The sequence below is a fragment of the Cyprinodon tularosa genome, unplaced genomic scaffold, assembly GCF_016077235.1.
Source record: "Cyprinodon tularosa strain WSP-4 unplaced genomic scaffold, ASM1607723v1 ctg35, whole genome shotgun sequence".
NCBI classification, from domain to species: domain Eukaryota; kingdom Metazoa; phylum Chordata; class Actinopteri; order Cyprinodontiformes; family Cyprinodontidae; genus Cyprinodon; species Cyprinodon tularosa.
The window spans coordinates 1698839-1724971 of record NW_024039063.1 but is presented as its reverse complement, the minus strand read 5'-3'; the positions used below and the strand labels follow the sequence as shown (position 1 = coordinate 1724971).

The 26133-nt window shown below is 36.4% G+C and overlaps 1 protein-coding gene across 1 annotated transcript in view; it reads left to right on the top strand.

The window, feature by feature from the left end:
- Positions 1-1697: 1697 nt before the first annotated feature.
- tie1 (tyrosine kinase with immunoglobulin-like and EGF-like domains 1) overlaps positions 1698-26133 on the top strand; it is a 38974-nt gene continuing 14538 nt past the window's right edge. The window contains exons 1-17 of the mRNA XM_038295072.1: positions 1698-1981; positions 7463-7753; positions 7841-7951; positions 8075-8230; positions 14910-15041; positions 15359-15505; positions 15595-15723; positions 16240-16385; positions 19127-19271; positions 19352-19510; positions 20140-20280; positions 22796-23098; positions 23387-23677; positions 24155-24348; positions 24442-24588; positions 24680-24743; positions 25360-25470. Of these exons, the coding sequence (XP_038151000.1) occupies positions 1921-1981; positions 7463-7753; positions 7841-7951; positions 8075-8230; positions 14910-15041; positions 15359-15505; positions 15595-15723; positions 16240-16385; positions 19127-19271; positions 19352-19510; positions 20140-20280; positions 22796-23098; positions 23387-23677; positions 24155-24348; positions 24442-24588; positions 24680-24743; positions 25360-25470 (2728 nt within the window). The 5' untranslated portion in view covers positions 1698-1920. The remainder of the gene's footprint in view (positions 1982-7462; positions 7754-7840; positions 7952-8074; positions 8231-14909; positions 15042-15358; positions 15506-15594; positions 15724-16239; positions 16386-19126; positions 19272-19351; positions 19511-20139; positions 20281-22795; positions 23099-23386; positions 23678-24154; positions 24349-24441; positions 24589-24679; positions 24744-25359; positions 25471-26133) is intronic.

Here is a 26133-nt window from a genome sequence, read left to right as displayed (position 1 = left end):
TATAAAACTGCAATGTGTATTGTAAAATCTCACCTTAGAAAAAGCTGTAAAATATGTCCACAGATTCATCGACGTGGAAAGCATTTATAAATTTTGACTTTTTCACATCACAATGATGCTACAACTAGAATAGGCATATATTTAACTCAGACTTCATACAATAAACTAACTGAAAGTAGTAGATAGTTATAAGTTAAGATTATTATAATTATTATTATTATAATGTTCTACAAATGAACATGTATAAAAGATCTGTCATGTGTCTTTATTGAGATTCTCTGATTTATTATGAAGACGCATAGTAAATTATTTATTTTAATTCACCTAGTTTCCTCTTTCATCCAAAATCCTTTTCTTAATCTAAATCTAATGAGTGAGAGTCCCCAACTTTTTGTTTCATGCAAAGGATTTAAATTACAAAACAGATTGGACTCGACTAACAATGGTACATTCCTAGTTCTAATTTCAGATTGACTGAATATATTTAGTCATGAGAAAGAAGGTATAAACTGGTTTGAAACTAATCTAATATTGAACTTTCTATTTTTGAAAACTGAGACTTCTTTACCTTTGTATTTTCAGAGAATCTTCTTTCACCCTGATCACAGTGAATCTGTGTTCTGTTCCTAAAACGATCACTTTGGTCCCTGAAAGAAAGTCACTCATACCTGTTGTGTTGGTGCAGGTGTAAATGTTTGACTTAGTTGAAAATCAAAATATTTTCAACAAAGCACTAAAGTCCACTTGATTTGTTTTTCTTCTCTTTTAAGCATTTATGGTCTTTTTGCTAAGCACTAACACTGTGGGAAAAAGTGGGTTAAATACAAAACATTTATATTAATTTATTTTGTAATACTATTTGATACAGAAGAGGATTAGGTCCACTGGAAAAAAAAAGTTAACTGATTTTAAAATTTTATTTCAGTTTAATATGGGAAAAAAGTCAGAATTCTGACTTTTTTCTAAGAATTCTGACTTTCATCTCATAATTCTGACCTTTTTCTCAGAATTCTGACAGCTAACAAACATGTTGGCATCAAACCATAGCCTTGTTTGTTTTAGAGAATAGCTCTCCTGTTTTAATCACCTTCTGCTCTTCCATTAATGAAATAGCATCACCGGGGACCCCTCAGGCACAAAAGTCGCCTAATTCCATAATTTTTCACCAGTGTGTTACTGGTCCTCCCAAACAACTCATATCTTTTTCAGTGAAGATGACTGTTCCCATATGTCTTCCTTCATGGGGCCCATAGATCCAAAATTCTGAGATTGAAGTCAGAAGTCTGAGAAAAAAGTCATAATTCTAAGATTAAAGTCAGAATTTTGAGAAAAAAGCCAGAATTCTAACTTTTTCCCATGTTAAACTGAAATAAAATTTAAAAATCTGTTAACTTTTTTTCAATTGCCCAAATACTCTTCCGTAATTTGAAAAGGTTACATATTGTTTTAATATACTTGATTAAGCAATATATACTATGAATAATATGAAATTTGATTGCTTTCAATATTAGCTTTTTTAGATTCCCATTTCCCTTCTATGTGTTTCTTCCTTAAGAATGCAGTGACTAAGATGTGTATATAAAGTTTAAACTCCAAACAAATTAATTAATAGCATCGGGAAGACCTGTAGCGCCAGCAGTCCTCCCGTGTCTGGTGACGATTTTCCTTCCTCTCCCACCCAGAGGAGGCTGAGCTTCAGCAACACTTTGCTTTGACCGTGTCCAGTGTGTTGGTAGTCTACCTTCTCTGAAAAGCTGCTCTTTTAACAAACACGTGTTCTTTTTACAGCAGACCGCGAGCTTTGGAATACATTACGCGTAAAAACGCGCGTTGCGGTTACGCACAGACACCGCTTTAGGTGTGAAGCTCTGAAAGTTCGCCTGTAAACTGAGTTTGTGACCAAGAGGTTTTCCTTTTCCAATGTGGATTATTCAAACCATGGGTGTCTTTTGGGTGATACTCTGCTTCTGTAAATTATCAGGTGAGTGACAATATATCTAAGATGACTCTCTCACGGCTGTTAATCTCAGTAAATGTTTGTTTTATGTTTTCAGAAAACAGTTATTCTTTCTACAGTGTGGCTTTGATATAAATGTCTGATTTAAAGTCATTTACATTTTTGTATTTAAATCTTGTTTTAAACCTAGGCGACTTTAAAGCGCTACGTGATAGAGTTTAGTTCAATAAACCCTCAGGGAGAAGGGAAGCTCATCCGTGTTTCCTGCGATTGTTCAATGGTTTCTGTGGTTTTAGATATAGGGAGAAGGAATGTTGCACTAACTGACCTTTGATGTGTTTTGCAAGATTGAAACTCTATCTGATGTCAGTTTAATAATAAGTATGAGTCTTTTGCTTTAGTATTTAGAAAATTTTATGAGTTAAGGTTTGTCCAAATAAGATCCTAAATAGCTGGGTTTACAGTTTTCTTGTATCTTAGAGTCAAGCAGCTGAGGGGGTTCTCCTATGAACATCTCAGAATACATCTCTAACAAATACAACTGACACAGGAGTTTTTAAAACAAAAGCTGCCTGCAGTGAATCCATTAATTTCCCGCGATTCAATTATCTGTGTTGCCAGGTCTGTTGGAGCTAGGAATCGAAGTGACATCAAACATTTGTACTGCATGCATGGAAGGTTCATATTAAATCATTTGCAGAATTCTGCAGACTCACAGTGTTTAATATGTTGTTTTAATATTTGAGTCGTTAGTAGTAATAACTTTTTTAAATTATCATCTTGTCCTGCATGTATTCAGTCACATCATTGATAAGGTTGGCCGTCAGACGGAATAGGTTAGAAAAATACCTTTTCTCCCACAGTAGGTGTGATAATGGCAACAGAAAATAATCAAGTAAACAGCAAATGCATGAGGTACATACAACACTTTTACAATAAATGTTAAAGGAACTAAGGATTAAAATTAAGCCTTACACTAGACAAAACAAACATCACAAAAAATAGGCAATACTTTGAAGTTAAAAGTAAAAAACAAAAATTCTTTAGGTGAAAAACTGAAATGTTTAAAAATAAAAGATGAGGAACACAGCGTTCACTTTACAGAATGATCTGAAAACCATACAGTAAACACTATTATTGAATCAATTATCCTTTTTGTATAGGATGGAAGCTTATGGAATGGATTTTGTTCCATTATTTTTTGCAGGCAAAAGACACCTTTCTTTTATCATTTCACAAGAAATGGTAAAGAAAACACATTTTGTAAATTGAAATCTAAGTTTTAAATTTAATTATTTAAACTCTACAGATTTTAATTTCCTTTTTGTATTCCTCTTTTTCAGATCTTGTTTTATAATTGTTTCTCAAAAAGGTTTTTCAAAATTTCATTTGTGCATTGCATTTTTTTATGTCAATTTACAAAATAGGTTTTTCTTTTTTCTTTTCATTTACCAAACATGTTATTTGTTTACAAAAGTAACAAAACAGAATTTACTATGAGTCTGTATATATATTAGTTCTGCTCTGAAACAGTGTTATGCATGGCCCAATAATGATATTTTTTTGTTACATACCTTTTCTTCCACTATCTGCACTGTCTCTGGGGGTACCCTAGGACAGAGCTGGCTCTCCTAGCCAACATTCTTTCTGAGGTGCAGTGAAGCAGCATTTCCAGCTTACCCAACTTTTCAGCTTCTGACGCACAATGGTACAAGAGTAGACTGATGACCCAACTCATTGGTTGGGTAAATGAACATTTCAACAAAATCTATGAATGGATGTTATTTAATTACAAATATTGCAATGCAGCATTTTGGATTAGCTGCAGCTGTCTGATGGACTTTTTAGGCAAATCTGTGAAGACTGTTGGAATCAATCAAAGTCTGATTTTGTCAATCTTGGCACGGGGGGGACATGTAGCCTGCTTTTTTTACTGTCCAAAAACAATGTTACACCACAGTACAAAGACTATCGTCGAGCTCTAGGAACAAGCCAAAAACCGCAGCTCAAGCTGAAGCACTCTTCCCTGGGTTAAGAACGACCACAAGCTCCCAATTGGCCCTCTGTCTTTTCTTTTGTGTTTGGCTGTCACCACTGTCACTCCTGAGAAGATCACTTTACAAAGATGTAATGCCACTGATTTGCGTCTGTGATTGGACAGTCAAAGTGCTGCTATTCATGTATGCACCTTTAACTGTCCATATACTGAATTGTGCTTTACAGTACAAATAAAATTGCCTTGCCTCGCCTTGCCTTGCAGATGTCCTATGCACTACCGTAATTAGAACTGTAGCGTTGCAAGCCTTTACCTCTGCTTTCTGGTATGTCTTGGATTTTTGAGATATCTTAATCGGTCCAGGAGTTACAGTCTTGTAGAAAAACGTGGGTCTGCAAAAGACGACAGCTGGTGAGGGAGTCTGCTACTATAAATTAGGTATTTTTTCTTTTGGGTCATGTAATCTAGATAGGTTGTAATATAAGATTTATCAATTTAGACAAATCTTTAAATTGGTGTTGTGTGTGTGTGTGTGTTTTGTGTGTGTGTTTGGTTATGAGACTTGCAGCCAGGATGTCTGAAAAAGAAATAGAGAGATAAGAGACTTCTTTAAAGCTGAAGTATAAATTACATTCAAAGACATGTGTAACACCCCTCCTAAAACATCTTAACTAGCTCCATAAAGCAGCACCACATTTTAAAGCTCCAATAACCTTGTAAAGTGTATTTGCTTTATTAAAAAGTTCTGATAAATCAAATGTAATATTGTTACATATGATTATTATCATCAAAAATAACAAATACAATATATAGATGTGATTTTATATATCCAAGTTCATAATAATTGTAAAACTATATGTTTGTAATCTACATGGATTGTTGCATCCCAAATTGTCCAAGTGTTTATGTCATACATCCATATATTTTGTCAGCAGAGGGATAGCAGAGATGCAAGAGAAAGTGGAGGAAACAGACATAGAACTATTAGAAACCACACTTAACTTATATATGATAGTTATATTAAAAATTACTTGAGTCCCCCCACTTATGTAATCAAAATTTCGTTCATGCATCAGTCTATAAATTCTGTATTCACTGTCTGTACCCCTAGTTGTATGTAATATGGGTGACTATTGCGGAGTCACCTGAGAGCCTCTGAAGGTGGCAGGTTGTGGAGCTGATGGAGAATTCTCCATTTTAGAGGAAGAACAGCTGTGTTACCAGCACAGTTCCCTTTGGTGCTCTATTGCTGAAGACCAATAGGGTCAGACACACAGCCTCATGTCCTCACATACTGTGGGTGTCCATGAGGTAAGCAAGTATCCACTGGGACAAATGTGGTACTAACTCATCTGGCTTGTCCCTCAGGAGTTCTGGTTGAATGTTGTTTTAAAAAATCACTGGATTAATGAGATATCTGCAGTTCCTCCAGGGTTGTCCAGGTTGGTCAAGACTAGATGCAGGAGGTAGATTATTGTTTTACCCTGATTCATGGCTGGTAGGCAAACTGAATCAGACCCAATGAAGACAATCTTCACCAGGTGTTAAGATTGTTGAGGACTAACCTCTCAAGGGTCTTCATCAAAAACAACATTGCAACATGCTATTGGCTTGTAGTTGCTGAGGTATTTTAGGTGTGCAGTCTAGGCACTGGCACCAAACAGGAGATCTTCTATAGCTGTGAGACCTGCCCCAGCTTCAAACTGTTGTTAAAGAAGTGTGCCATAATGCCACGAAACTGATCCATGCACGTCCTTACTGTAGGAGTAGAGAGGTTGAGTCATTGCTATGAATCAAGAGATGTGCAGACCTGGCAAGAAGAGCAGGCGTTCATCAAAGGTGAGGGATTTTCAGCTTGTAAGGCTGGGTTGAGGGAGGGGGACGTGGCTGTCCAAACCTGAAAATTTACTGATTCCGCTTTTTCTCCAACTTTCTAACCTGTGCTTGTTTTCAGTTGTTTTTAAACACCAATGATGTTATTTTGCTGCAGGTGGTTTTACGTCTTCTCTCAATTTGTGTTTATTATTACATCTCATATCTTTTCTCTCAGTTGCATGAATGAATGAAAGAATAATGAATGAATAGGAATTTAGTTCAGACAATTTTGACAAACAAGAAACAACAACAAAAAATCAACCAAATACTCACAAAAGAGACTAGTTAACATAAACCAAACCAAACACCAATTTTCTAACTACAGTAACTATATTCACCTGAATATAAATAGAAACAAAACCCTCTACCAAATAAACCTGTCAGTGTATAGAGCCAGAAAAATTACACTGAATAATGGAAATTGTCTGAAAAAGGGTATGGATACATAAAGCTTATTTTTCATACCCCCTCTCCCTCTAACTTCACTTAAATTAACTTAAAGTAGAGTAACCTTCCTGTTAAACAGTTTTTTGTTTAATATTCACACAAAAAAAAAAAAAATAAATAAAAATAACCCCAAATCCAGCACTCTGAGACTGTACACCAAGCGTAGCGAGGGAGGCCGAGGGCTAGTGAGTGTCAAGACCACTGTCCAGGATGAAACAACTAAGATCCAGGAGTACATCAGAAAGATGGCCCCCAAAGACAAATGGCTTGGTGAATACCTCAGGCAGGAGAAAACCGAAAGTGAGGACAAGAAAGAGGACGGAGAACCATCATGGAGGGACAAGCCGCTGCACGGCGTATACCACAGACAAATAGAAGAACTGGCTGGTATCAAAAAATCCTATCAGTGGCTGGAAAAGGCTGGACTGAAAGACAGCACAGAGGCACTAATCATGGCAGCACAAGAACAGGCACTCAGTACAAGATCAATAGAGGCCAGGGTCTACCACACCAGGCAGGATGCAGACTGTGCAAAGATGCCTCTGAAACAATACAGCACATAACAGCAGGGTGTAAAATGCAGGCAGAAAGTGCATACATGGAATGCCACAACCAGGTAGCTGTCATAGTGTACAGGAACATCTGCCATGAGTATGGGCTGGAAGTCCCAAGGTCAAAATGGAAGACACCTCCTAAGGTAGTTGAGAATGACCGAGCTAAGATCCTATGGGACTTCAAGATCCAGACTGACAAACAGGTGATGGCTAACCAACCAGACATCGTGTTGATCGACAAACAGCAGAAGAAGGCAGTAGTGATAGATGTGGCAATCCCAAGCAACAGCAACATCAATAGGGAAGAACACGAGAAGCTTGAGAAATACCAAGGGCTGAAGGAGGAGCTAGAAAAGATGTGGAAAGTAAGAGCAGCAGTGGTGCCAGTGGTAATTGGAGCACTGGGGGCTGTGACCCCCAAACTGGGAGAGTGGCTACAGCAGATTCCAGGTAAAACATCAGAGGTCTCTGTCCAGAAGAGCGCAGTCCTAGGAACAGCTAAGATACTGCGCAGAACCCTCAAACTCCCAGGCCTCTGGTAGAGAACCTGAGCTTGAGGATGACACATACCACCCCACGAGGGGTGAGAAAATGTGACAACTAAAAATCCTAATATGTTCTCCTGTAATGCAGGTGCAGTGATGGACCTGACGATGACCTCAACAGCAAAGGTCACCAGTCCCAGTCACTTTACCATCTCCTGCATCAACGGAGAAAACAGCCCTACTGAGGTCAACCTGACAATCAAGAGAGATAAGAGGATTTTCTCATCAGGACATACAACTTTTAAAGTGCACAAAGAATCTCACAGGGTTGTTGTGGCAAAGGATTTTGACCATTTTGACAATATTGGAATCTTCTATTGTGAAACCACTCAGGAGAACCCACGACTTAGGCTAACAATGATAAACAACGTTATTAATGGTATTTTCAGTTTTAGGAATTCCGGATTTGATGTATGTGTTTATTCACCATGCTAAAAATAACTTGTCTTTAATGTATTTTTTTTAGCTAATTTTATTCCAGAACACCTTACCGTGACTGTTAACAGGGGGGAGACAGCAAACATTAATATGATGATGCTGGAAACTGAAAGGAGGGATGTAACCTGGAAATATAATGGTAAGGAAGCACGCAAAAACTGCAGGAAGAAAATTAAAACCGCCTGACAAAATTCTTCCAGAAAATGAAAACCAAGTCTTCAGTCTACAGTGCATCATATTTTTTTCTTAATGTTTTGCAAAGGAAACTTTTACTATACTACTCACTGGATTGAAGTGACAGACCAAACTGCTACGCTTACCTTGCCGAATACAACTTTGGCCCATCAAGGCATCTACAGTGCCAGCTATGTTGGGGACACACCCCTTAAAGGAGCCTGGATGAGACTTATCATCAGAGGTTTGTTAAATCTTTGCATCTTCACACTGAATAACACCAGTTTCTTCAAATAGCATAATTGGGTGAAAATGTAAGGTTGCTCTTATGTATGTGTGATAAGACAATCAGTGGTCTGTATGAATTCTATTGACAGTGAGACTTAAAAAATAATTTTTACCCATGTACTTTTACACACTTTTCTATGGAAGCCCGTTTCCGCCACTCTGTAAAAAAAAAAAAAAAAAACTATCTCAATATAATGAGATAGTATCTCATTATAATGAGATAGTATCTCAATATATTGAGATAGTATCTCATTATAATGAGATAGTATCTCAATATAATGAGATAGTATCTCATTATAATGAGATAGTTTTTTTTTTTTTTTTTTTAGCAATTTTTTAAGTTAAAATTGAGTATTTTTGGTCAATAGCTCCCAGGTCATGTGACCTATTGATGCAAAATCAGTGTGTAATTGTTCTACTAGTCTCTGTAGATGGGGCACACTCATTTGTTTTTCATTTTAACTCTTTTTTTATTTTTTAGCAATTTTTTAAGTTAAAATTGAGTATTTTTCGTCAATAGCTCCCAGATCATGTGACCTATTGACCCAAAATCAGTGTGTAATTGTTCTACTAGTCTCTGTAGATGGGGCACACTCATTTATTTTTCATTTTAACTCTTTTTTTTATTTTTTACAAATTTTTTAAGTTAAAATTGAGTATTTTTCGTCAATAGCTCCCAGGTCATGTGACCTATTGACCCAAAATCAGTGTGGAATTGTTCTACTAGTCTCTGTAGATGGGGCACACTTATTTGTTTTTCATTTTAACTCTTTTTTTTATTTTTTACAAATTTTTTAAGTTAAAATTGAGTATTTTTCGTCAATAGCTCCCAGGTCATGTGACCTATTGACCCAAAATCAGTGTGGAATTGTTCTACTAGTCTCTGTAGATGGGGCACACTTATTTGTTTTTCATTTTAACTCTTTTTTTATTTTTTAGCAATTTTTTAAGTTAAAATTGAGTATTTTTGGTCAATAGCTCCCAGGTCATGTGACCTATTGACGCAAAATCAGTGTGAAATTGTTCTACTAGTCTCTGTAGATGGGGCACACTCATTTGTTTTTCATTTTAACTCTTTTTTTATTTTTTAGCAATTCTTTAAGTTAAAATTGAGTATTTTTGGTCAATAGCTCCCAGGTCATGTGACCTATTGATGCAAAATCAGTGTGAAATTGTTCTACTAGTCTCTGTAGATGGGGCACACTCATTTGTTTTTCATTTTAACTCTTTTTTTATTTTTTAGCAATTTTTTAAGTTAAAATTGAGTATTTTTCGTCAATAGCTCCCAGGTCATGTGACCTATTGACCCAAAATCAGTGTGAAATTGTTCTACTAGTCTCTGTAGATGGGGCACACTCATTTGTTTTTCATTTTAACTCTTTTTTTTATTTTTTACAAATTTTTTTAGTTAAAATTGAGTATTTTTCGTCAATAGCTCCCAGGTCATGTGACCTATTGACCCAAAATCAGTGTGAAATTGTTCTACTAGTCTCTGTAGATGGGGCACACTCATTTGTTTTTCATTTTAACTCTTTTTTTATTTTTTAGCAATTTTTTAAGTTAAAATTGAGTATTTTTGGTCAATAGCTCCCAGGTCATGTGACCTATTGACGCAAAATCACTTGGAAATTGTTCTACTAGTCTCTGTAGATGGGGCACACTCATTTGATTTTCATTTTAACTCTTTTTTTATTTTTTAGCAATTTTTTAAGTTAAAATTGAGTATTTTTCGTCAATAACTCCCAGGTCATGTGACCTATTGATGCAAAATCAGTGTGAAATTGTTCTACTAGTCTCTGTAGATGGGGCACACTCATTTGTTTTTCATTTTAACTCTTTTTTTTTTTTTAGCAATTTTTTAAGTTAAAATTGAGTATTTTTGGTCAATAGCTCCCAGGTCATGTGACCTATTGACCCAAAATCAGCATGAAATTGTTCCACTAGTCTCTGTAGATGGGGCACACTCATTTGTTTTGCATTTTAACTCTTTTTTTATTTTTTACCACATATGGACACCCTTATGCTTGAACATGGTGTTCGTTATGGACAATCCATGACGAGCACAGAGGTCCAACAACAGAACACCACTCGAGTTCAGATCGGGGCGACCATTCCTCCCAACCATGCCCCTCCAGGTCTCACTGTCATTGCCCACGTGAGCGTTGAAGTCTCCCAGCAGAACAAGGGAGTCCCCAGGAGGGGCACCCTCCAGTTCTCCCTCTAAGGACTCCAAGAAGGGTGGGTAATCTGAACTGTTGTTTGGCCCGTTAGCACAGACAACAGTCAGAACCTGTCCCCCCACCCTTAGACGGAGCCCTCTCGTTCACCTGGATGAACCCCAACGTACAGGCCCGAGATGGGGGGCAAAAAGTATGCCGACTCCTGCCCAGCGCCTCTCACTGTGGGCAACTCCAGAGTGGAAGTATGTCCAGCCCCTCTCAAGGAGACTGGTTCCAGAACCAGAACCATACGTCGAGGTGAGACAGACTATTTCTAGCCGGAACCTCTCAGCCTCACACACTAGCTCCGGTCCCTTCCCACCAGCGAGGTGACATTCCACATCCCAAGAGCCAGCTTCTGCAGCCGAAGATCGGACCACCAGGGTCCCCTCCCCCGGCCAGCACACATTGCATACGACCCTTATGGCCCCTGTCACGGGTGGTGGGCCCATGTAACGGGGGACCCAACAATTCACACTGATTTTGGGTCAATAGGTCACATGACCTGGGAGCTATTGACAAAAAAATACTCAATTTTAACTTAAAAAATTGGTAAAAAATAAAAAAAGAGTTAAAATGAAAGACAAATGAGTGTGCCCCATCTACAGAGACTAGTAGAACAATTTCACACTGATTTTGGGTCAATAGGTCACATGACCTGGGAGCTTTTGACCAAAAATACTCAATTTTCACTTAAAAAATTGCTAAAAAATAAAAAAAAGAGTTAAAATGAAAAACAAATGAGTGTGCCCCATCTACAGAGACTAGTAGAACAATTTCACACTGATTTTGGGTCAATAGGTCACATGACCTGGGAGCTATTGAAGAAAAATACTAAATTTTAACTTAAAAAATTGCTAAAAAATAAAAAAAGAGTTAAAATGAAAAACAAATAAGTGTGCCCCATCTACAGAGACTAGTAGAACAATTTCACACTGATTTTGGGTCAATAGGTCACATGACCTGGGAGCTATTGACGAAAAATACTCAATTTTAACTAAATAAATTGGTAAAAAAAAAAAAAAAAAAAGAGTTAAAATGAAAATCAAATGATTATGCCCCATCTACAGAGACTAGTAGAACAATTTCCAAGTGATTTTGCGTCAATAGGTCACATGACCTGGGAGCTATTGACCAAAAATACTCAATTTTAACTTAAAAAATTGCTAAAAAAAATAAAAAAAAGAGTTATAATGAAAGACAAATGAGTGTGCCCCATCTACAGAGACTAGTAGAACAATTTCACACTGATTTTGGGTCAATAGGTCACATGACCTGGGAGCTATTGACGAAAAATACTCAATTTTAACTAAAAAAATTGCTAAAAAATAAAAAAAAAAGGAGTTAAAATGAAAAACAAATGAGTGTGCCCCATCTACAGAGACTAGTAGAACAATTTCACACTGATTTTGGGTCAATAGGTCACATGACCTGGAAGCTATTGACGAAAAATACTCAATTTTAACTTAAAAAATTGCTAAAAAATAAAAAAAAACTATCTCATTATAATGAGATACTATCTCATTATATTGAGTTACTATCTCATTATATTGAGTTACTATCTCATTATAATGAGAAACTATCTCATTATATTGAGTTACTATCTCATTATAATGAGAAACTATCTCATTATATTGAGATACTATCTCATTATAATGAGATACTATCTCATTATATTGAGTTACTATCTCATTATATTGAGATAGTTTTTTTTTTTTTTACAGAGTGGCGGAAACGGGCTTCCATACTTTTCTTCACACAACCACCAGAAAGTCAAATTTAATGGCAACATCTTCTATTTATGTTGCCAATAGAAAGTAATGTCCTCTGATGATGTTAATTTTTCATCTTTTTTTTTTGCTCTTAGCTTATGTCTGTGTATTATATACTGTACAATAGTGGACTTGGCGGTAGCAACTTAGTAAAAGTACTGATACTCATAGTTAAATCTATTCATATATACAAGATATACAGGAATAAATTAATCAAAAATACAAATGATCTAAACATGAATATAATAGTAAATTACATAATAATAATAATAATGTGAATATTTAACATGTATGGAATATTTTAACTAATGCTCTCAGGAAATGACTCAAATAAATTAATATACTATATTTTATAAGAAAAAATTTAGATGTTCATGTTGTGTTCGTAGTGGAGAGTGGCAGCCTAGTGGTTAGGACAATGTGCTTGGAATCCAGACATCCTGAGTTCAAGCCCCACTCCCGTAGACTGCTGCTCTGGGTCTCTGAGCAAGACTCTTAACCTCACACTGCTCCCCGGGCACCGCACAATGGCAGCCCACTGCTCTCCAAGGGGATGGGTTAAATGCAAAGCGTTAATTTCATTGCTCTGTACTTGAGACAGTGTAATGGCAATAACAAAATTCAAAAGCTGGGGGGGGGGAAAAAGAAAACCTAGTGGGTGAGAAATTCAACAAGCATTTTGAAATTTGTTGGCCCAAAAGAGCAGAAAAAGATTCTTGATACTGGAACAACAGAGTGTGGCAATAAGGTATTCATAAAAAGCAGCACAACTTATTGTTTCCTGCACCAGTTTAGAAGGAAATAATCAAAGCTTTCGTTAAAAAATGTAGAAATAAAAAGTACACAGACTTAAATGACATTCATATGACAGTCAAAATAATTGTTAATGCTATTCTAAAAGCACTGATCCTTTTTTCTAAAATATCTTACCAAAACCGTAAAATTCAGAAAAAATTAAAACAGTAAAATTTGTATGTTTAACAAAACTATAAATATACACAAATTCACAAACTGTCGGACTATTTCTGTACTTCTACATTTTTGCAAGATTTTGGAAAAAAAAGTAATTAAAGCTGCACTATCTATAAACACAAGCTACTTTCTGAAAATCATTAAAAATATCCAACACAGGTATTTGTAGAATTAGTAGGTCTGTTTGTTGATCAAAATAAACATTTGACACAATTGATCAGATTATATTAATAAGGAAATTAGCACTATGGTGTATTGGGGGCAGTTAGGGAGTGGATAAAGATAAATTTCAGCAGCAGGCAACAATATGTAAAAATGGCAGATAATCAGTCATCCCAAAAAAGTTTAAAAAAAAAAAACAATCCACCACAAATGAGTATGACCCGGATGACTGAGAATCTTCTCCAGTTTTGTAAGTCATCATGCTGGGACGCTGCTGTTGGTGTTTCTCAGGGGTCAGTATTGGGACCAATACTGTTTATCTCCACATAAATTACATATTTAAAGATATTCAGATTATTTTGTTGGCAAATTACACATATTTTCTTTACAGTCCAGAGCTTACGGCAACTCCTGGATGATCCTGGATGATATCAAACCGGAGATGAATAAGATAAAAGAAAAATGGTTAAAAAACAAAACACATTTTCCTTTAATCTAAGAAAAAAAACCAAGTTAATGCTAGTTGGAAATTCGAGAGGAAATATAAATGTCAAAATAGATGGAGTATAGGTGAACCAAGAAAATTAAACCTAGATATAAACAGCCAGCTTGCATCATACAAAAAATAAATTGTGCTCAGACAAATATGGTAAGAATATGCACCTCAGTGAATACAGTATAATTATGGAACAAATCCAGTATTGAATTAAAGCAATGTCTAAGCATGAGACTGTTTAGAAACAAGCTCAAACAGGTTTTCTTAAAAATATCTGAGATGGAAGAACGGTGTTGAACATCAGGGAGTTCTCTTAGTCTCTGTATGTGGGTGCATACATATTTTTCGCAATGAAGATGAATGAAGATGTGTGTACGTACCTTTGAAGGTGCAAATCTTTTATATTTACATACATTTAGTTGCTTCTCTGATTGATTTTTGGAGCAGTATGGACTCCTAAGTTACTTAAGAAATGGAAATATTTCTATTGTTACGGAATATAGGAAGATGAAGGGGTATGATTACATAAGTTTACCTTCTTCATACCCCTTTTTGGACAGAAGCTCTAAATTATATATATATATAACAATTATATATCTCAATAAAAAAATATTTACTTGATCATTTTTTTTTTACAGTTCTTTTTTTTCTGGAATAAAGCTGTTTATTCATTCATTCAATAATTTATGTAATTAATACTCCTAATCAGTTACTGATGCCATGTAGTAACACTAAGACATACACTACAGTTGACAAAGAAACAGCATCCATGATTAGAATAAGTAGCCTACAATAAAAAAAAATCAAAAACACAGACACATCTTTTGTTTTTTATCAATAAAATGTGAGTTCAATGAAAAGTTTTTTTATCACCTGCCTAAAGTCAGTTATTTTCAAAAGTCTACATGTATTTCAATGTGATTACATTTTATCCATATCAAAAAGATATGAAGTCACAAAAAAAGTCTTATATGAAAGATTTTCTTAGGTTTTTTTTTTTTATCTTTACTGCAGAATGTCCAAGAAACAAGTGGGGTCCTCGCTGTAACAGAGACTGCCCAGACTGTCTTAATGGTGGAGTTTGTCATGATTTTTATGGGGACTGTGTCTGCCCTCCTGGTTTTATGGGGACACGCTGTGAAACAGGTCTGTACTATGCTTAGTTGTTTAGATAAAGAACATACAGTTAATGAAACTGGCTTTAATTTCTTCTAAACAGCTAAACAGCTGTTCTTTATAAATATCTTATGATCTGTAAAGTTTTTGATTGCTGTTTTTACTGTAATGCAACTGACAAATATGTTCAGAAGAATAAATAAGCAAAAAGCAGCTTTTTTTCCCAGCCACATATCTAGATTGATTACAGTCTTTGTGTTTTGTAAGATATTAAAGAGATGATGCAGCACAGATTTAGAAATACAAATAAATGCTCTTGTGATTTTACCTCCACTGATGGTGAACAGCCTGCAGGGAAGGAATGTTTGGGAGAAACTGCCAAGAGTCCTGCAGAACTGACCCGAATAGAACCTGCAAAGGGATTCGCTTTTGCCTCCCAGACCCTTACGGCTGTTCATGTGCCAGCGGCTGGTCTGGGAAGCACTGTGAAGAAGGTTGACTTAACTTCACTCCACTTAGAATTTTAGATCATAATTCATATATATGCATTTTAAGTGTTGTTTATGTGTTTTCTTTTTTTTAGCTTGTTTTAATGACACATATGGGCCAGACTGTCGGTTGAGCTGCAAATGCCAGAATGGAGGATTTTGCAACCGTTTTATTGGATGTCAGTGTCCAACAGGATGGAGAGGACAAAACTGTGAAAAGTCGGGTGGGCATCATAACTAATACATTAAACCTTTATGTAAAAAAAAAAAAAAAACATATGTTGCATTGTAATAATCTACAACAGTGTTTTTCAACCCTGGTCCTCAAGGCACCCTGCCCTGCATGCTTTAGATGTTTCCCAGCTTTCACACACCTGTTCTCAATTGATAGCAGATTATCAGGCTTTGCTGAACTGCAATAATCTGAATCAGGTTTGCTGAACCTCAGAAATATCCAAAACATGCAGAGCAGGGTGCCTTGAGGACCAGGTTTGAAAAACACTGATCTACAACACATAAAAAAGTAGAGTTTTATATATATATATTTTAAATATTAAAAGAATATATATATTTAAGTTAAATCCATAAAAAACTGCTATTTTAAAGCTGGACCTTTAAGCTGCTAATTGGCTTCTTTTGTGTTGCTAAACATTTGATTTTAACCTGCTGGTTTTTATTTTAGGTATAAATTCTTAATCCTAATATTATTTTTTCTTTTTGCTGCTTCCTATCTGTTGTAGAAAGGGCTCCTCAGATTTTGGACTTGGATTGTAACCTAGAGTGTAATCTGAATTCCAGTCCCAAGGTCAAATGCTCAGCTACCGGAAACCCTTTACCCAGTCACAACAACTTTGAGCTGCGAAAGTTGGACAACACTGTTCTCAAGGTAGGTAGACCAGAAAGAAGCAAAGATAACATACTGAAGGCCTAGCAAATATAAACCTGGAAGAGATAAGGATGTATGAAATATAAAAATATAAAATGTATGCCTTGTGTGGGCACTGCCTATTCTATGATGTCCTATCAAAGCCACTGCAGCATATTATCACGCTACGTCTAAGAAATTAGGCTCCTCTGTAGGAAGGCTCAACAAACTCACTGGCTCAAACCATGATACTGTCACTACGTAAATCAGCTGTGAAAGGACCCACATCATCTCGAACTTGAGCGTAAATCGTTACACCGTGCCTCTAATTGCACCATTGGAAAGAGTGGGTGCTTGTTTACTTGGTAGATGCAGTGAGAACAAGTTAGGTGCTTTATGGGTGAGGCACGGTAACACTCAGGACCTTGTTTGTTTTTACGTGACTGGGGCGCTTTCAAATCAAAATTCTTGGAGAGACCTTCAATTAATTAACCTTTTTTTTTTGTTGTTGTTGTTGTTAGTTTGTTTTATAACACATCTTACCTTCAAACCAATATGGACCTCAAAAACTGATTGTGTCTTTGGTTTGGTTCCTGATTGTCAAAAAGCTGTCACATTCCTATGAAGTTTAAATAGTCCTGCTGCAAAATGTGTTTTGGAAAAAAAATTTATTAATTTCACATTCCGTACTACCTACCACTGTGTGTTAGATATTGCATTTAAAAGTTTGAAGTAAAACGATGTTCAGAAAAAAGGCTTACAAACCAACAGTGATATGCACAGTGATGGGCAGTAGTGCCGCTACATGTAGCGAAGCTATTAGTTTAACTACATTTTTCAGTAGCTTGACCGTAGCGTCGCTGCTTTATTTATCAAGTAACTTTCCAGTAGTGACGTTATTGTTTTTATCAAGTAGCGACGTAGCGTCCACAAATGCTACAAATTCCAGGGCAAAACTAAGTAATGAAACCAGGTTTTCTATTTTTGAAACAACAATTGGAGTTATTTGCTGGACATTCACGCATGAGCCTCTATTCTGCCTCTCCTGTCTGTGTCTACGAAACATGCGCATAAGCACTGCAGTGGAACTCAAAGAATGACACCCACAGACACACGCAGACACACACACAGGATGGAGGAGGAGACAGGAGCAGAGCGCCTTATCTTCAGAGATTTTGAAACTTGTTGAATCCTCTGATAAAAAGTACGTGTTCAGATGTTTTAAGGCTTATTTGCACAGATAGGTCTTTTTAGGTATGGAGGAACAGCTCTCCCATGTATAAAAATAAATACATAAATAAATACATGCTCAATAAATAAATAAACATTCAATTAATTACCCCCCAAAATACAATGAATAAATATGTAGGTAGAAATTAAGTTATACAGTGAGACATAAATGTATATATATCTCTTAATTAACTTCTTTATTTTTTCACCTTTTTTGTAAACAGTTTCATTTGTTACTTGAATCGACTGTTTAATTGAGGTCTGAAGAAGTTTTCTCTAAGGGAGACCCTAAAGAAATAAGATACCTTTTGTAGGGTTTTGTTTTTCCTAGAGATGTCCATTGAATGCAAACTCATAGCCATGTCTCGATGTGTAGAACACTATACAGTATCTTTCATTTGGTTCTAATAACAGCAGATTGTTTATTTTTTTTGTCTACTAGTAAATACTTTCTTTTTTTTATTATGCTGATCATAAAACAATTTTTACACTGTGTTATGTCATTGGCTGATCTTTAATAAATATTTTAACCAGTGTGTCAGACTCATTTTGAATTGTTATTAGGTTGGTACAACGTTAAGTAGCTTCTGATGTAGTTAAGCTTTCTTTAACACATTAGTGTAACTTAGCTTGCTATAATTCTTTAGGTGGTAGCTTTGGTGTAGTGAAGCTTAATTTATTGTTGAGTAACTGATAGGTTAGCTCACTACACTGGACAAGTAGCTTGCCCAACACTGGATATACAGTAATGGATTGTCATCTAGCAGTGCCTACACCACGCTTAAGACAATCCAGACAGTTTTCATGATTTGTTCCAAGATGGTGAAATGACCTACCAAGTGCTACAAGAATACCAGCATCCCTGTCTATCTTCAGGAAACTCCTAAAAACCCACCTCTTCAAAGAGCATCTCCCGTTGTAACTCTTACCCATAGCTCTGTACCTCTCTACTACTCTTTCTGCACTTCCCTCTATCTCTTTGCTGTCACCACTGATTCTGAGTGGGGAATTTCCTCTAGAGAACTTATCGTCATATCGATGATAACTGTAACATTTGGTTAACTTTGTAAGTCGCTTTGGTTAAAAGCGTCTGCTAAATGCATAAACATAAACAATGCATGAACAAATACAGTAAAGACAGCATCCGAACCTTAAAAATTGAAATAAGAAAATTATTTTTCTTTACATCTGAACTGATGTCTCCAATGCTGAGTAACATTTTGAGGAAATAAACACAACAATGGTCCAACCAGATAAGGCTGTATCACTCTACATTGCAGTAGTCACCAGTCATTGCCTTGATTTGATACTGTATGTTCAGTTCCTTTGTTATTGTTACTGCTCTGTTTCCTTAATAACAGAAACAATCTGATGAAAAGTTGTGCCAGCACGTCTGACAGGAAAGAAACTTTTTTTTTTCTTTGTGAGGAAATTATTGAGGAAAAATGAAGCAGGAACCGAACTGGGCTGGGGAAATGAACATGTGGCTTTCATCCTGCTTTGTTTAACTATTTTCCATCTTTTACATGTAGGCCTCTCAGACAATCCAGGAGTCGAATAGGAGCACCGCCTTGTTTGAAATTCCAAGACTGAGCGCTCAACAAGGGGGATTGTGGGAGTGCAGGGTCTCCACCAATGGAGGCCAGGACTCCCGCAAATTCAATGTCACCATTAAAGGTCTGAGTGGGGTATGGTAATGTTTACAGTCGGCTTTTGTTGTCCGATCTATGGGTTAATCATCTCACGTTTTTGCAAAGTGCCCCCAGTGCCAACTACAGCTCCAAAACTACTTCAAAAGAGGAGTAAGCAGTTACTGGTGATGCCAGCAGAGTCACACAAAGGTGATGGCCCCATAATATCAACCAAACTCCTATATAAGCCCGTGGAGAACGGAAACTTTTGGTCTTCAATAATAGGTAAGATAAGAAAAAAAAAGAAAATAATCATTACCATTGCTTCTTTTGGAGATGGATTTTCTTCATTTTGGTTTTCTGTATGGAAAAAAAGAGGAAAACAAAGCACAACAGTTGTAAAACACTAAATACAGAAGACTTTAAATTGTTGGTAAAGTTAGAGAGAATGTTTAAAGCAACAAAATGTTGCTTTAAATGTCATTAAAGTAAATTCAATAGTAAGATTGTAGTTAGTAAGTAGTTACAAACAAACACAAAAATTATTTACAAAAATGTTGCTGTGTGAGAAAACTAAAGAAAGCAGACACAGATGCCCAGGAAAAGACCCAATGTTTAGGTTATTTGCTTATTAAAATCTTAAGATTGATATCTACAGTAAATCCTCCAAGAGTGGACAACACTTCTCTTTGAGGGTCCTCATTCTGGGTATTTCAAATGTGTCCCTGCCTCTCCAAATTGAAAATATTTATAAGGAAGCTTCCACAGATTTAAGCACCGGCTGAAAAGAAAGTCCATCATTCAGGTTTATCAGAACGTCTTCAAGAGGCAAAACAACCTAAAGAACGAAGGCTGCCCACCTCTGAAAATAAGTGTTGCAGCAAAAACTAACATGACTCTTCATTTTCTTGCAGTTTATAGTGACAAAGAGCCCATCACTCTAATGAATCTTGAGCCTTCAACTCAATACCGCGTACGTGTTCAGCTAAGTCGTCCTGGGGAGGGAGGAGAGGGAGCCCCGGGACCGGAGAGTGTCATGCAGACAGATTGTCCTGGTGAGACTATTTTATAACTGTACTGGATTAAAGAAAATGCCTTCACATGTCAAAAAAAAAATGTTAACCCGTTTACCATGATTGTAACAGAAATGGCTATTTTAGTACAGTACATGTATGCTTGAAAAAGAAAGAAGTGTCTGTTTTGTTCAACAGTTTTCCACTATACATTTCAATTAAACTATTTTGATCTGATATATCTGGATTTTAGGAAAAAAGTTATATTTTAAATAATATTCAATATCTTCGAATGACTAGTAAGGTAAATTTCCAAGGACAATGGTGTAGTAAAACCAAATAGGTTGATTCAGTAAAATATTAGCACCACTTTTAGATTAAGTTATACCAAAATTAACAAAATTATGTAATTTAAGACCTGAAAATAAAAGGTGGTACTTGCAATATGTAATTTATTTTTTTAATTATTAAATAATCAGTATATTTTGGCTAATAGTATAATAGGCTTTGTGCTTTACAAACAGGGATTTAACTGAATATTTTGCTTATACAATTGATTTGAGTTAAATTGATACCAACTGAACAAATAGGCATTGTTAGATTTCACTTGAAATGGGTATTTAACTTGAAATATGTGTTATCATACATATGAGAGGACATAGGAGAGGACATCAATAAAACAAAAAGTATTAAACCTAAACCCAGGAAACTACAGTCATTTTGAAGATAATTGGAAAATTAACAAATAAAGCTGTGTGAAAGCAAAGCATTTAAGAAGAAAGCAAAAAAAAAAAAAAAAAGAAAATAGAAGTTTGACCTTCCTCTTATAGAGCATTGAAAATGAAGCAAAGATTTAGATTGGTGTCTTGAGGCCAGTCCAACTGTGCATGAAATTCTGGTGGGGGAGCTACACTGTCTAACTATGAAGCACTGGAGGGCCATATTAAGGATTTGGGACAAATAGTAGTGGCTGTCCTGGCCTGGTAACTCTAGAACCACAGAGTGACATACATAATACATACTTAGGGCCTCAGAGATCAGAGAGTTAGCTCTGGAGGACAAATTGTTGGCCATATGAATTTCAATTCAATTCAGCTTATTTATAGAGCCAGTTCACAAAAAATGCCATCTCAAGCAACTTTAAAGTGACACATGTGACTCTATCTAAAATGTTAAGCAGACAAGCACTGACCTTTTTCTTCAATATCAAAGGTATAAATGAGAGGACATAGAATAAGTCATAGTAAAAGTTGAGCCCGTAGCTATGTCTTGGAAGGAAACAGCACTAACACTAAGAAAAGCAAAAAAGAAACAGGCCCAACTCTATGGTCTATAATCAAAGGAGGTGATGGCGCAGTAGCATGGCTGGACAGGGAAGTTGCCTTGTTTATGCTGACATATTCCTTTTGCTGCAGCCAGGTTTCTATAAGAAAGCATAAATCAATTTGTACAAACTTTTTGAAAAGAAACATTGTATGTTAAATAAACCATGTTTAATTGTTTGATTTAATTTCTAAATTTGAGTCATTTTAATTTTGATAAAATTACACTCGGAGAGGTGTGTTAAACTACGACTTTGATTCCGGGTCTGCATGAAACAGTACCAAAGTAGATAAACAGTCGGAGCTTGGTTGTTGCTGAAATGCTTAAAGCTCAAAATAACCGTCATAGGCAGCAGCAAGATCATTTTTATTCCTCAAGAGCCTTAAGGCTGGTTTATGCTCAGAAACCAGGTCATCTGTGTGTGTGGCACAGTTAACGCATATATGCCCCCCCCAACCCATAAGCCAAAACACGCAGCGCCACGGCCAGTCTTTTGGGAACACTTACAGGTGAACTCTGTGCCGTCTGGCTTTGGATTAGTGGTTGTAGAAGGCTAACAAGCTTGTCAAACTGACACATGAACACCGACAATCCTAGCTAGTTCATAGTTACCGTAGCTCTTGCTTTATGGCATGGAATAACATAGCAGAGACCGCCCTTCAAAATTGGGCATATATCCAAAATATATGCATCATAAGCTAACTGCGACACACTGCTGCGGTTGTATACATAGCCCTATATTGACTCAAACTCGAACAAAAATTGAGAGTGGCCAAAACAATCAAGAAAGTCTGACTGGAGTAAATCACTGAACAAAAACACTAGTTAAACAAATGGATTAGGGAAACAGGAACAAGCCTAAACGCAAGTCAAATAAATTCTATAAACAACACAAAAAAATGCGAAATGATTCACAGCATAATGATGCTTAGAGCCTTTCCTGAACTCCCAAAACACGAAGACAATTGGCACAGAATAATAGGTTTTTAATAAAACATTCAATATGACTTTTCTATATGTGAATTGGTTTTATGAGGCCATGTAATGATGTTTATGTTTTAAATAGGAGTTAAATGACTGCAGCAGTGTCAAAATTTTCCTTTTCAAGCTAAAAGCATTAATCTTTGCTGTCCCAGTTTAAGGCAGCTTATTATGAAAATTAAGAAATACTGAAAAAATAAAACATAAATAATTGGTCCTTTCAACCCTTCCTTTCTGTTCTTATTTGCTGCAGAGCCCACAGTTCAGCCCGAGATTGAAAATAGGACAGTAGATGGCCATATTGCTAAAGTTTGGTGGCGACTGCCCACAAGCATTGACCACACTCTTGGCATGGCAACTGAATTCTTAGTGCAGCTCTTCGGACCCCCACCATACAATGAGAAAGTTTTGGAAAAGAAAACTCCACTCAATGTGTTCTCTACTGAGTTCCACAACCTGACGTACCATCGGGACTACAGTGTGGTGGTGCGCCTCATGAACTGTGGCAGCCATGGGCCAGCCTCCAAACCTTTCCTCTTCCGCATCAACAGCCAGGGTAAATGGAAACCTTTGGCTTCTTTTATCTTTCCATTTTTTGCAGGTTGAGGTAAAATAAATAAATTCAGCATGCCGATATTCTGAGATGCTCCAAAACATTCTTTTTGTGTTATGAATAACAAGGACAACACTAAAGGAAGCTAGATCCACCAAAAAATGTAAAACCCAAACTTAACATAAATATTAAAAAATGACATACTCCTTGTGTTTAATGCCTGCTTTGCAACAATTGTTTTCTAAAGTCTTCTAATAATGTTCCATAACTACCAGTGTGTCTGTTTTGCAGGACCTTCACCCCCCCGCAACGTGCAAGCTCAGTCTCTTTCCACATCAGCCATCCAGGTGAGATGGCAGCCCCCTGAGAACCCAAATGGGGGCATAATTAAATATGTTATAGAGTACCAACCAGTTGGTCAGGGAAGCCCCCATTACTGGCTGGACATCGATGACTTAAACAAGACCTCAAAAGATGTAATTGCACTCAACAGCAGCACCCTCTACCAGTTCAAAGTAAGAGCTTGCTCAAGTGTTCCAGGAGAATGGAGTGCAGTTGTTGAGGAGAGGACTCAAGGGGATGGTGAGAATAAATTTAAATGTTTTAATGTAATGTTTCTAGTGTATTAATGCACTAATGCATTAATGTGAGACAAATTCATGCTGTGTTTGAAAGTTATGTAAGAATTTTTATGAACTCGTCATTCTTTGACTTCAACGTTACGTAAACACTAAAGCCACCAAAATATGGCAACTCAGGGGACCGAAAAAGAGAGAATCCTAATGTCCTTGGTTATCCTTTTCAAAAAAGGCTAAAAACACAAATATGAATTAAAAATTACCCTTTCAAGATATATCTCTTTCTTTCTTCTTATTTAGAAGCAGCGTATAGTGGAAAACCTTTATGCCATACTTGGCAAAAATTTACATTTGGAATAGGATTTACTAAAGTAGTTAAGATGGCTATACTAAAACCACATCTATCACTTTATAAATAGAAATAATGCCTGCCTCTCCCATTTCCTTTTTTTTTTTCTTTCTCTCTCTTCGATAAAAATAGACTTAAAAATGTTGGCGCCAACCACCCAAGGTGTTGCCGGGAAGCCATCAGGTGACGGTAACCAGCTCTTGGTGGCAGTGGTGGGCTCAGTCACTGTTACCTGTGTGACTATTCTCCTCGCCCTGTTGGCTCTTTTCTATATCAGGAGAACGCTGCTTAACCGTCGGCGCACATTTACCTATCAATCTGGATCGGTAAGGGTGCACCAGTTTGGACCTTGGGACTTATGGAATCAGAATCTTGCACAGTTATATTTATTTATATACTTTCAAACCTTTTATGACCAGGGTGAAGAAACTATTCTGCAATTTAACTCAGGAACCCTAACCCTCACAAGAAGACCCAAACCCACACCTGAACCCCTCACCTATCCTATCCTTGAATGGGAGAACATAAAATTTGAAGATGTCATTGGAGAGGGGAACTTTGGCCAGGTTTGGACAATTTTTATTCAATTAATGTTGAATAATTCTCCTATGGTGGCCAATAATTTTGGCATGATATTAAAGCACAGTTTCATAACAGGTCATTAAAGCCATGATCAAAAAAGATGGCAACAAAATGAGTGCAGCTATCAAGATGTTAAAAGGTAAGTACTCTCCAAATTTTTAAATCAACTCAAATTTTCTTTATACTATTGTATCACTGAGGCAGATTGGTTTAGTATTCTTGATAAGGAGTCCACAAATCTTTCCAAAAATCAGGTTTTCCTTTTGAGTCAAGCTGCTTTTAAAAACATTTCAGTTTTGTTTTCACTAATTATGACACATCAAAAACAACTATCTAAAGAAAATGTATAGAGATTGGAATGGATTAAAATAGTTTTGTTTTTTTTGCTTAGTTTTAAATGAATTATAGAAATAACAGAGCAGCAACCAATGATTTAGTCTTTTTTTCAATGGCTAAATCATAGATGGTTTATAATTAAGAAGTTAAACACATATTTATCCAAACATGTTTAGACAGGGTTTTGAATCATTGCAAAGATCCAGAGATAAGCTTGTAATATATTCAAAAGACAGTTTTTAGGGTATACATAGTTAAATAAGGGATGACTCTGTCTTGTTGACTGTGTTTTACGTAGCATGCACAAGCTCACTTTTACACATGGTGAGAGTGAATAAAATGTAGGTGAAATTTATCCTGGAAAATCTGCTTTGCTTGCATATTTTGTAACAATGTGGGGCATGCTTTTCTGCCTGCAGAGTTTGCCTCAGAGAATGATCACAGAGACTTTGCTGGTGAGCTTGAAGTCTTGTGCAAACTGGGCCAGCATCCCAACATCATCAACCTGATAGGAGCCTGTGAGAACAGAGGTGAGTGAGCGACATCTACTGGTGTGTTTTGGTCTTAAACCGATTTGGAGCTGATCACCTGTGATGCTGTCATGACTGAGAAACCTTTTTTTGTCACATAGACTTGTTGACTGGCCTCATAAATGTTGTATTTCATCTTGGATCAGCATCTGTCATAAAACACAAATCAACAGTATCCAGTAAATCTAATGTGGTGTCTACAGTAAACACTACAACACGTCTTCATGTCCCTTGAGCATTTATATGATTTTTTTCTTTCACATTTTGTCAGGTTAGGACAACATACCTAAGGGTAAATTAGAGTACAAAGTTTTAAGTTATTTTGTGGATCCTATCAAAAATGGAATGCAAATTATTCAACCCTGTTCATTCTGAGGTGCCTAAATAAAATCAGTTATCCATTATATTCTATGTATACCTGCTTGTCCTTTCATTTATGGTCTTGGACTTAAGGAGTAAGCCAGAGTAGCTGAACAGACACTCCATGCAAAAGACCCCAGGATGGGGTGCACACCCAAGACCTTAGTGCTGCAGAGCAATAGCGCCAGCAATTGTTCTATTGTGCAGCCCTTTAGGAAAAATCAGGAGCACCTAAACACCTTCATGACTTGCCAATATAATAGAATCTAATTGCGTGTAATATAAACACACAGAAGAAGTTTG